This window comes from Muscardinus avellanarius (genome assembly GCF_963383645.1).
Source record: "Muscardinus avellanarius genome assembly, chromosome: 6".
Lineage (NCBI taxonomy): Eukaryota > Metazoa > Chordata > Mammalia > Rodentia > Gliridae > Muscardinus > Muscardinus avellanarius.
In genome coordinates this window covers 6,168,909-6,182,245 of record NC_137791.1, presented here as the reverse complement: position 1 = coordinate 6,182,245, position 13,337 = coordinate 6,168,909, and the positions used below count along the sequence as shown (strand labels likewise).

The following is a 13,337-nucleotide window of genomic DNA, read 5'->3' as shown; positions in this document are numbered from 1 at the left end:
AGCTTGCCTTTCTCTTTCTTAATGGAGATTTTTTTTTTTTTTTTTCAGTACTGGGGATGGAACCCAGGGGCATTCTGCCTCTGAGCTACACTCCCCGTTTTATTTTTTATTCTGTATTTTGAAACAGGATCTCACTGAGTTGCAGAGGTCCTAAGTAGCTGAGGCTGGCTGGGAACCATGATTCTCCTGTCTCAGCCTCCCGAATGCTGGAATTACATGTGTGTGCGCCCAGCTTATGAAGAGTATTTTGATTAGCAGAAGTCAGTAATTTTGACGAAGTCCAATTTATCATATTCTCCTTCATTAGTGCTTTTTGTGTCCTGTTTGAAAAGAATATTGTCCTGTATTATATTTTCTCCTGGAATTTCTGTTTACCAGTCACATTGGGTTAATTTATCTATGTGAAGTTAATTATGGTGAAGGTTCATTTTCTTCCCTGTTTCCCTGGTTATTCCAATGCCATTTGTTGAAAGACCATCCTCCCCTGTTCTGAATGCATAAGCGCCTTTGTCAAAAGTCAACAGACTATATAATCTTGGGTCTCTTTCTGGTTCCCCTATTCTGTCTTATTGATACATTTATCCAAACTTATTATACCAATGTTATACTGTCCTCATTATACACATTTAATAAAAAGTCTTGAAATCAGATAATATAAGTCCTCTTTCAAAATATAGTCCTTTTTCAACAGTTTTGGCAATTGAGGTTCTTTGCATTACCATATAAGTTTTGAGCCAGCTTTTATTTTTACTCAAACTTTTACCCCCCAAAAAGCCTTTTGAGTTTTTTAACTGAGAGATTACATTAATCTATAGATCAATCTGGGGAAATCTTAATAACATTGGGCCTGATCTAATCAACATCGACATTTTATAGATTTTGGTTAAATTTGGTCCTTGTTATTGTATGCTTCGAGAGCTTTTGTCATTGTACAAACATCACAGTGTTGTGCCTACACCAACCGAGATGGTCTATACTGCTCAATCTCCTTTTGATGCAATCAAGAAGATAGAACGTATAATGTAGTAGACACATAAGTTTCTGTACTGTGCATAATTATATGTGGTATACTTTTATAAGACTGGCAGCACAGTAGGTTTACACCAGCAGCGCCATGTACAGGTAATGTGCTAAGCTACAGTATTAGAATACATATGCTATCACCAGACCACAGGAATTTTTCAGTTCAGTTATAATCTTACGGGACCAGAATATGTAGTCTGTTGCTAACCAAAATGTTGTTATGTGGCACATGACTACTCTTACATATTGTTGACCTGAACTGATCATAGTTATTTCTATCTGCAAAAGAAGATGGGGAAATTGATAGCATTTTTGTCTTTGTGAAAATGTAGTCTCTAAGAAGAGCCTCTAAATATATTTAATTTCTCTTGGTAAAGAAGAAGATAAAGTATATTGATAGGGAGGCAACTAGATGTGTCTATAAGTAATAAAACTTCATCTTCTATAAGGCTGCTGGTCTCTGAGTTAAGATGTTGGAGAAAGCCCAAGTTTGGTGGAGAAATTCACAGATGATATACTAGAAGGCTGCAATTCTATAAGATTATAACACAATATTTAAAAATTCTAGACTAGGAGTATTTGCTGCTTTTAAAATGAAGCCAGGCGTGGTGGCACACACTTGTAGTTTCAGCATTTGAGAGGCTGAGACAGGAGGATCACAATTCGCAGACAGCCTCAGCTACCTAATGAGGCTCTTTGCAACTCAGTGAGACCCTGTTTCAAAATAAAGAATAAAAAAATAGGGCTTGTGGTGTAGTTCAGAGGTAGAATACCCCTGGGTTCCAATCTCAGTACTGTAAATAAATAAATAAATAAATAAATAAATAAATAAATAAATACACTCTGATATTTTGTTTTAAGAAAATGTCATTTCTTTATAAATGAAAGCAGAGTTTGTTGCCTGAATTCAAGGCTACTTAATGTCTTTATGCAGAATAAAACCACTCTTGGGATGAGAGAGACAGCTGGTTAAGTAACTTGTGTACCTCAATGTTCTCTTAACAGAGATTGACTGTGCAATTTTACCAAGTCACTATTTCTATTAATTTCAAGAATGGATAATAGTTTCAGAGTAAAAAATTACTGTATATTACATGAAGTTAAAAACTTTGCAAATAACATTTCCTAGTCTCAGGCTGGCTGAAGTTTAAGGAAGTGGGGAAAGAAATAATGACTTTGGTTTACAGGGTTAGGGACGGCTGGGAACAGCAATACAAGGCAGAATGCAAAACCATAGTTCCTGGGCTACGACCTCTGAGAAACATTTTAACTTTATAGAAAAAGTTATCGATAAGTTTTCTATTTTCTTGTTAACCATACACAATTTGCCACAGAGATACAACATTCGTTGTGTCTTCTATGAATATATTTGTTGTTGAAATAGGTTCATGGTGTATTAAAAGTGATTGTACTTACTGGTTTACCTTAAGAGGTGAGAAGAAATGTGATCTATGTAGTTATCTATTATATTCCTGTATATCAGGTTTTTCCATTAGCCACAGGTCTGATTCTGGTTGATTCCATCCTTCTCCAAGCATTGTGTTGAAACTGAAAGGCTTGAAATACTCTAGACGATGGCTAAAAGCAAAGAAAAAGAAGGTGGAGGTTGAAATGAATTATGCATCGGCAATAATATAGTGGTCCTGCAGGGCTATTTATTTTGTCACAGCTGTGATAGGACAACACTCTATTTTAAGAAATACTAAAGGTAAGACGTATTTTATATGTACAATTTTCTCAGTCTAGCTATCAAACACTCCGTTCTGAAAACATTCATCCGCATCTCAAAGCACTCTCCTCTCAATTCTGCAAACAGCTCCTTCAAAGCTGAAGGGTGAAATAAAGATCTACGCTCAGAATCTAAATCATTCCATCTAGCTTTAAACAAACCATGTGCTACTCTTGCATATGTTTTTGTATGCAAACTGATATCATTTATATCGGTCATACAGGCAATTGTTTAAAAAAGTTTCACCTACACGTGAGAGGATAGACTGATTTAACATTTTTGCCAAAAGCAAGGGAAGTTAACATACAAGAGTTAATCATTGATCTTTCCTTTCTAGAAAAGACCTTTTACCTACTGTGAAGCTTTCTTTTATGGCTTGATGAGGAAAGTTAGTTTTACTTAACACACAGTGGAACTCTGCTCTGTAGAAAATCACATTGGCCCTGGCCAATGCATATCCATCCTACTACCTGCAGCGAGCCCATGAGCGTACACGTGGGTGCCTGAACACAGCACGGTATCACAAGGGAAGAGCCAGAGTGACCTGCCATCTTCCTGGGAGGGCCCTGAGCCAGTTGCACCCTAGATTCCCAATCTTTTCTGCCCACCTGTCATTTTAGAATGACAACTATCAATCCTAGAGTAAGAAGTTCAGGACACAGCAGTAAAGAATTAGAGAAAGAGGCGAGGCAGAAAGGATCAGGACGAAGGAGAACAGCAAAGGTAAAAGGCAGGCATGTGTCAGGTGGAACTCAGAAACATGCTATAAAAGATGAAGGCAAAGTGGAGGGAATTCAAAGCAGGAAGGAGATGGCAAGTGGGAGGGGAGGGACAGCGCAGCACATCCCAAGCGGAAAAGGCAGGGGTGCCAGCCTACCATGGTACGAGGCTCATGAGGACGCCTCTGTCGGACTATGTGCTATGACCCACAAGGCCATCTTGGCTATACTCAGGACAGGAATCCCAGTGACCTGGCTCTCCTCCCTAAGGGACTAGTCCCTGCAGCAGCCCAGGAAGCATTCATAGACTGAGCAGGAGCTCTAGTCTCCCTGGGCGACAGCTTCAGGTGCAAAGAAACGAGATTCAGATTGGAATAGTGTTGAAGGCTTGAATGCCTGCTGCCCCACAAAAGCCTGTATCTCTTGTGATAGCTCCATGGGCGTAGCTCCCAGGGTCCCCACAGGAACATTCTGCCCCATCCTGTATTTCCAGTTTGCTCAAAATTAGTATCCGTGCAGATGTAATTTATCAGCTAGAGGTCATTTTTATCATAAGCTATGTTGCCTAGAAACATGGTTGACATTCTTATTTTAAGAGGTTACCAAAAGAAGCAAACAACGGAGGTTACTGAGGCATGGATTCACTTGCAGAAAGCAAAGGGATCCATGATCTCTTTGCTCACACCAGGAAACACGGATTCCTCTGACCATTTAGCTCTAAAAAGGATCATAAATGAATTTAAAATGATATTTCTAATTCAGCTGATGATGTAACACTCAACTAAATGAGATTTTTTTTTTCTCATACTACTTTGGAAAACTAAGTGTTCTACTGTGTGAAGACCATGTCAGTTCCAAGTTAACCTGTAATATATTCACTGAGGACCACCAGGAAACATAGGACCCTACTAGGTGCTTGTCGACATATACCATCGTTACTGAACGCAAAGTGTCACCAGCGCTGTGCCAATAATTAATTTCCAACAACCTCTTTGGTTGGAACGTAGGTCTCCATTGACTTCCTACTCACAAGTCAGGATTTTGTCCTTGTTGCAGTTCGTTCTGAGGTACAGGGTAAAGGGCTTCATAACTTCTTTTATCTTTTGATCCATGAATGGCATATGAATTAAATTTTGTGACATTTGCTGGAAAATAGCTCCAAGGAAGACACGCTCTGCCTTCCCATCTTGTCTCTCTTCTGGACGCTTTAAATGATAGATCAAGTTCTTGCTATGGAAAGAAATGTGAAACGTAAAAGGTATGTTTACACTCATACTTTAAATACATACACACACATAGTACTTGCACACTTAAGGATTTTTTTTTCATATTTTTATACTTACTTTCCACACATTTCTTCTTCCAGAGAGTAAAAGCACCAAATGCTGCCCATGGCTGTCAAAAATTAAGATTCCTCATTAGTGTTTGAAAGAAACTAACAGTATATTCTCCACCATCTTTCAGCTATGGGATATGTGTGCTTATAATTAAATTTCTAAATAATTAAAAGAAACAACATGAATACTGGATAATTATGGGGGAGCCGGATGTTCAGTTACTTGGGCATGATGTCTTTGGGTTTACTGTTTCCCACATAACTACTGTCCAATTCGTATAATTCACATGATAGGATTGTTTTTAATAGTCTTTTTTTTTTTGGTGGTACTTGGGATGAAACCCAAAAAGCCATTCTACCTCCAAGCTACACCCCCAGTCCTATTTTCTTTTCTTTATTTTGAAATAGGGTCTCAGTGAGTTGCAAAGGGCCTCACTAAGTAGCTGAGGCTGGCCGCAAACTGCGATCCTATCTCAGCCTCTCCAATGCTTGGATTTCAAGCATGTCCCACCACTCCTGGCTAATAGTCTTTATAAGAAATTATATAAAAATTTGGTTAGATGTGAATTACATAAAGGAAGTAGAGGGAAATCATATCATTTGGGGTTTACCAAAAAACAAATTTCAAAAATTAAAGTACCTAAGGGAAACTGCTACCAATTTCCAAGTTTGAATATAGCATCTTTACTTATTTCAGTAAAGAAGTATCTTGAGGCTCATTAGGAAGATACAAAATACAATATACAGACTGACTAAAACTAGTCAACAAGCCAAGTATCTGTATCTACTTTATCACACAACTGTCCTTGACTGTCTGCCTCTTGTGTTTTCCTACTTTCTATTACTAGCTCAGACACCAACATCCCACTTTCAATAAGAAATACAATATAGTCTTAAGAGGAAACTCTAATAAGAGTGTACAATTGGGATTAGCCAGCTTAGTAAGAATCAAAGGATTTCCCATATCTACGTGAAGCAAATTTTCTCTCTCTGGAAAAGACTATCAAACATGTCTATACAGATTGTCTTTTGTGAGCTTTCAGGGGAAGATTTTCTTCAGGAAAGTATTCTTTCTCAAGACAAGTGTTCTTTTTTCATTTTCAAATCCTCTGGTTATTTTTATTAGTTTTATGCAGCTCTAGAAATATCATTGGAGAAGTAAGTAAAATTTCTCGCAAATTAAAACAACAGTATTCTTCTTGTTGCCTTCGTAGAAGTCAATTATCTGTTATAGAAATTATCTGCCTGAGGAAAAGCCATGATTCTTGGTTATTAACTATCCTGATGTCTATAAAATCAGACTACTCTGAGGATTTTTTTTTTTTTTTCCGCTACTGGGGATGCAACGCAGGGGTATTCTACCTCCGAGCTACACATCCAGCCATACGTTTTATTCTTTACTTTGAAACAGGGTCTCACTGAGTTGCAGAGGGCCCCACTACAGAGCTGAGGTTGGCCACGAACTGGTGATCTTCCTATCTCAGCCTCTCAAGGACCCGGATTACAAGCGTGTGCTACCATGTCTGGTTTCAAGTGAATTCTTTATATCCTTCAATAACCCCATGTTATGTATATCTCACTGGAGACTGAATCCAGAGGCATTCTACCTTCAAGCTACACCCCCAGCCCTATTTAACTTTTATTTTGAAACAGGGTCTTGCTAGGTTGATGAAAGTCTCACCATTGCTGAGGCTGTCCTTGAACCTGAGATCCTTCTGTCTCAGCTTCCCAAGTACTGGGATTACCGGCGTGAGCCACCATGCCTGGCTAACTTTATTTATTTTGTGGGGTTTCTGTTTGTGGTTATTTGTTGTTTTTTGTTTTGCAGGACTAGGGTTTGAACCCAGGGCCTCACAAGTGCTAGTCAAGCACTCTACCACGGAGTCACTGATAGTGAAGGGCATCTAATGGTATCTAAATGAATAATGGCAATATATGGAAATACCTCATTCATTGCCTACTGATTTAAATTTTGCTATGATTTAGATAACAGGTCAGTATAAGCATACTTTTCATATCTATAAGAAAAAATATTTTTTAGATCAAAGGTTCCCAAAGGAATAAACTTGTCAGTCAGATAAAGAAGGTTCCCAAGGGGCTAATATTTTTAATAAGCCTGAGAAAATCCATGCATAATTTAGTTTTCTACTTTTCAACCCTGGCACTGACTGCCAAACTGACATAGTATATACTCAAAAACTAAACAATGACTAAAAAAAAGAAAAGTAATACATATAAAATTAAAGTTTAGTGGTGATTTCATTCGAAACACCCCCCCCCATGCCACTCCTAAATGGCGTGGGGCTGTAACTGTCTTCTGTATTTCTATCTTTTTAATAAACTCCTTTAAATTTTCCAAAAAAAATAAAGCTTAGTTATTAAAAATGCCCCTAAAAGCAACTCTCTTATAAGATAGTTACATTCATTATAACTATATGTCTCCCTTTATTTAGAACAGTTAATAATAAATTATTAGAATAAATAATGAGGGAAAGATTTTGTTTTATAATGATTTTTCATTTTGCAAAAAAATCTTCAAATCAACTACATTTGTGATAAAAACCAACTATATTTGTGAATTAAAAATAACATTTATATAACATACTCAAATATTTGGGATATATTTTAAGCATATATTCAAAATATATGCATTGTACTTGACAATGAAAGTGTATAATTTTGATAATTATAGTTAGCATTCTCTCCAGTTAGTTAGAATTAGTGAGCTCTACCATAATCATACGATTTACCTAACTAGATAATGTGTTCAAATTACATAGCAATCATTAAAAAAAAATATTTTATACTTACGGACACAGTTCAATTTCTAAATATTGCTCTGTGACATCATTCAAGAAAAATGCTTCCACAACTTTTGAAAAAAGAGATATGACATATTGAGAAATTTAATCCTGCTTCAACAATAAATAATTTATATATTTTTAAAAATAATAAAATGAATTGACTCAGGTTTTTAAATTACCATACTATCCCCAGTATGAAAATAAGCAAAATAAATAGATATTGCCTGGAAGAAGAAATACGTAGGAAATGAATCACCATCAACATTATACTATCAGATTGCCATACAATAAAAAGTTTTATAAAGCTTACTACAGGTGAGGTCATAGAGAAATAAATATTATCACAAAGACAGATTTTGATGCACTTACCTTTTACTAGGAATTACCCTAAAGAAATTAATGAGACAAATTAGAAAAATAAGCATGGTTCTATCTATCATAGTACTGTTCAAAATTTGAAGTGATGTAAATGGTTATACCTCATATAGGAATATCTTCTACTTTACAAGTAAATCTCCAAGTATACAAGACAGCTGATAAATCAATTATAAACAAATTCCGTGCAATGAAATATAAGATAAAAGATACATTAAAAAAAAGATAAGCCGGGCATGGTGGCGCATGCTTGTAATCCCCACGCTTGAGAGGCGGAGACAGGAGGATTGCGCAGGTTCGAAGCCAGCTGTGCTGGCTTAAGAGACCCTGTTTCCAAATATATATATTTAATAGGTCTGGGGGTGTAGCCCAGAGGTAGAAGGGTTTCCAGGAACCCCAGTACCACCAATAAATAAATAAATAAATAAATAAATAAATAAATAAATGATAAAATACATTAAAACAAAAGATACAGTTAAATATTTGTTGACTGGGAAGATATTCACATTATTTGATAGGGAGATGACAGCACAGCAGCTAATATACATGGAATTAAAATGAACATGTATGTCTATAACACTGGGAACCTCATTATGATGTATAATTGCAATGTACCAATTTAAAAAATGTGTATGTGTGCCTGTAGCCAGACATCTACAAAATGTGCTCCCTAAAATGACTGCAGAATACAAGTAGGCAATTTTTGTTGTTATTATATTATTTCCTCTAATTTTTTGGTCATGTGTTATTTTAAAAATTATTTAATTATGAAAGTACTACAATGTTCTTATAAATAATTAAAACAATACAAATTCATATTGAGTAAAAATTCAAAGTCCTTTCTTCCTCCTTTGGTCTAAAACCTACCAGGCTTTCTCTGTGTTTCTACAAACTACTTTATCTGTTTAGGTTTTCAGAAAATAAACATGGAATCATACTTGTCTAGAACTTGCTTTTTTATTAAAAATAACTTTTTGGTTAATTTTTGTCTATATATTTTTGATATATATATATTCTTTTAATGACTACATGGTATTCTCCTATAGAATGTTATAATTTAATGCATCTAATCCTTTATATGCAGACATTTAAATTTTTCTAATTTTCATGTGCTGGTTTTATAATAAAATAGCTAAGATATAGTCCCATTAATAATTCAGAGAACCTAATTGTTCCTTTCTAAATATTTTACCTAAACAAATTAGAATGTCTAATGTGAGCGCTGGTGGCACGGCTCAGTGGTAGAGCACTTGCCTAGCATGCATGAAGTTCTGAGTTCAATCCTATTACTGGAAAAAAAACAGTATATAGTGATGATTAATTCTGTGCATCAACTTGACGAATCCATAGGTCACATGTTATTCTAGATGTTTCTTTAAAGGCATTTTTTTTTTTTTTTTTTTTTTTTTTTGGTGGAGGTACTGGGGTTCCCGGAAACCCTTCTACCTCTGGGCTACACTCCCAGTACCTATTTTTATACTTTTTATATTTGGAAACAGAGTGATCCTTCTGTCTCGCCTCCCAAGCACGGGGATTACAAGCATGTGCCACCACGCCCGGCTGAAGGCATTTTTAGATGAGAATAAAGTTTAAACCACTAGACTTTTAGCGAAACAGATCACCCTCCAGAGAGCGGGTGCCATCATCGAATCAGTTGAAAGTCTTAGTGGGGGAGGGAGGCCCTCCTCCAAGGGAGGGCTTCTGCCAGCAGACAAGCACTCAGCCCACAGCCTTGGACTGCAACCTCACCTCTTCCCTGGGCCACAGCCTGCAGGCCGGCTGTGCACATTTGGGACTTGCCAACCTCCACAACTGTGGGATCCAATTCATTAAAACGAGTCCGTATCTCTCCCTTGCACACAGCCCCTTTCTCATTTCCATTTTTCATCATTCCAAACTTTTCTGAAGGTACCTTGTTTTTATTTTCTTTTTTTGTTTGGTTGGTTTTTTTTTTTTTTTTTTTTTTTTTTTTGGTGGTACTGGGGATGGAACCAAGAGGCTTTCTACCTCCGGGCTATACTCCCAGACCTATTTTATATTTTATTTGGAAACAGGGTCTCACTAAGTTGTTGAGAGCCTCACTAAGTAGCTGAGGCTGGCTGGGAACCTGTGTGATCCTCCTGTCTCAGCCTCCCAAGTGCAGGGATTACAAGCGTGGGCCACCACGCCTGGCGGTACCTTGTTTTTAAACGAAGTCTCATTAAGTTGCTGCACTTAATTTCTGAGGCTAGCCGCAAAACTGTGAACCTCCTGTTTCAGCCTCTCAAGTACAGGGATTACAGGTGTGTGCCTTACTGCCTGGTCAGTGAAATCTCCGTATTAACCCAAGGTGAAAGAGGATGAATGCCTAACCTATAGCAGGGAATAGGGAGAAAGATGGGTCACTGAATGAAAGAAACGTTTAAGAAGTGAAGCTGAGGCATTAGTAAATAAATACAAAATGGAGAGTGAGAAAGAAGGATATCTTGAAAAGATTTCATAACTTCTGTATTTGCTGATATAAGGTCTTGCCAGTTTCATTGACTGAGCCTGGGAAGGTAGGGAGCAAGTCTCTGAGAGAAGAAGATGAGATGAGATTAGGGTCTGCTGTGTCTGGTGACCAGAGTATCTCAAGAGTCAGTCAATGTGAGAAGCCTCGTATACGAGTTCTGTGTCAGTAAAAATGGCATATGTTGAAAATATATGGCAAGTTAACACTGTCAAAGGGTATGTTATATTAGTCAGCTTTTGCTGTTGTGACCAAAATATCCGAATAAAAACAACTTAGAGGAAGAGGAACAGTCTTTTGATTGGTGGTTTCAGAAGTTCAGTCCACGGTTGGCTAAATCCACGGCAGAAAAATCACACAGCAGAGGAGAGCTGCTCAGCTTGTGGCAGCCAGAAAGCAGAGGAGGGGGAAGGGAGAATGCAGGGGAGGGCACGGAACATCTTCAGGCCTCAAGGCCAGTGACTGCTTCCCCAGCCATGCTCCACTCCCTGCACTGGGGACAATGGTTCGAACACATGAGCTTTTGGAGGGACTCTACATCCAAACTATAAAACTATACAAACAATAGAGAGAATTATATTAATATTCACTAGAAAGCTCACTGGAAGCATTTTTTAAGAAATGGGACTGAATTAGATCTGGAACTCTGTGCATTAGAGGCAGAGGAAGCAGAAGGAGTTGGTGTGCGGGTAGCATGGACAGTGTGGTCATTGGCCTGTCCGAAGTCAAGAGCTTTGGGTTGAGTATGGCGGCCCAGTTCATCAGTATGCAGAAAGCTTACAGGAAGGCTTTGGACTTTTTTCTAGAGGCATCATGAAGAGTATTTCAGAATAATGAATCTCACAGCATGATTAGGCTGCAGTGCTTTGAGATCACAGAATAAATCTGAAACTAGGTAATTTGATAGCATGCTTCATAAACCTAATTTGTTAGGGGAAGTTACTGGCCAGGACAAAGTCAAACTAAATTTCATGTTGAGGTTGACAGAGTTCCTACAATAATTAAAATACCCAAAAGGTTTCAAAAAGGTTACAGTGGCAATTTGAGGATAAGGACAAACCAGGTATGGGAACTCTTCTCAGATTACATTATAGAAATAAATGAAGAAAATATGGCAGCAAACTAAAAACATAGATCTGTTCTTGCCATTTTCTACTATTCTGATTATACAGTTGAAGTCACCCAGGTAACACAGAAAGTCAGAATGAGTGATTGGTTGGAACCATCAGAAACTGCACGTGTCTATCCCTAAGAGCACTCACTTCCTAATAGCAAGATAACATAATAGTTCCATGAGAGGCTATTATAAAAAGATTTATGCCTGTAATAAAACGCAGTACTTCCACTTACCTTCATAATCCCACAGTCCAGTGAAAGGCCTTCCTGGTTCTCCACGTGGGGCTGGAGGATCATTGAAAAATGGAGCACTGACTTACATCACCACACCTGCGTCTCCTGGATTCAGTCTGACAAACACTGGCTCATGGTTCACCGGCAAACCGTCCCAAGTGTGTTCAATTTTAAAGTCCATTTGAAGACTGTAAAGGAAGAAGCTCATTAAAACAAGCTCTTTAATGATATATAAAAGTTTCCTTTAGTTAGAAATGAAGTGAAAATTTCACTGCCAAATAAAAGGGAGGAAAGCAGCAAAGGAAAGGGAGGAGATCCTGGAAGCCATCCGTGTGGTAGCAAACTGGCTCCAAGTTCCGTTGTCAATCAGGCCAATGGGTCCTAAGAGCTTTAAGACCACTGGTCCAGATCCGGCTCTAGTTCCCTCATACAGTACATCAAAGTCAATTTTAAAGGTTCTAGCTAATTAAGCCCACTATAGAAATTAATAAAATTAAGTATAAGTACAATGAGTTTATATTTTATCTCGTGTCTTGTTTATGGTAAAATATAAAGATGTCTGAAATATAAAGATGTCTGAAATTGAAAGGAAATGAAGAAAAAAAGAGACAAAATTCTGGATCAGCATTAAGAAAAAGAAAGCATCTAGAAAAAGAAAAAAAAATATTCCACAAAGTTTAAAAGATGGGAGATAGGGGAAAGGTTCTTCTTCAAGAAAACAACTTGCGGGGGAAATTTCCAAGTTCCTCTATTCACATGAGTGCCTTTAGTTTTTCTACAATAATTCTTTCTTTTCAGTTGGCTTTCCCCCCTTCTCCATCTATTTATAAGAGAAGGGGAAATGAAGAAGTTAGCCTAAAAATGGGAGTAAACATTGGCAGCAGGAGGCAGCAGAAAAGTAAATTACTTTTCAGTATTTTTCAGAGAAGAAGCTAAGAACAAGACCAGGCTAAGGTTTACTTAAGGAATGACAGAGTGAAGAGGGGATAACAAGAAGTGAACAGATATCTGGAAGTTCTCAGCGCGACACCAGCTCCCTCTTTGTTAGTCCAGGTCTCTAGAGGGATCAGCCTGAGGTTCTGCCCAGCTTCCTACAGTTCCAGGATGTGGAACTTGGAGGACAAGACACCTGATTTTTCTAGAAAATAAAGAATGGCCACAGATGACTCTCTGAAGACTTTTAAACCATTCCACTGAAGTTTGAGAGGTTTTCTAGAAGAGGGACGGGTATTCTGCTATATAAATACTGTGCAATAATTTGAAAATCAACTGTAAATCACTAAGATTACAATAGAACGGGGATAGACATTTTTTATTACAGCTAAAGGCTGACTGGATAAGCACAAAATATAAATTATATTATACCAGGTATATAAACTATACTATTGGGAGGTATAGACATAGTGGTTAACAACTGTGACATTGAAACCATCTGGCTTGGGTTTAGATCCCAACTCGGACAACTTTCTAATGGTGATCAGTTTTAAACCTTGCTTAAGCATCAAACTTTGTA

The 13,337-nt window shown here is 37.5% G+C and overlaps 1 protein-coding gene across 1 annotated transcript; it reads right to left on the bottom strand.

The window, feature by feature from the left end:
- Positions 1 to 2,480: 2,480 nt before the first annotated feature.
- LOC308263934 (UPF0462 protein C4orf33) lies at positions 2,481 to 12,008 on the bottom strand (the record flags this gene model as incomplete). The annotated part of the gene is given in 6 exon segments (XM_080697089.1): positions 2,481 to 2,601; positions 4,502 to 4,701; positions 4,815 to 4,866; positions 7,619 to 7,679; positions 11,825 to 11,906; positions 11,910 to 12,008. Coding segments are annotated over 6 exon segments (612 nt in total). The 5' UTR covers positions 12,006 to 12,008.
- Between the last annotated feature and the right edge of the window lie 1,329 nt (positions 12,009 to 13,337).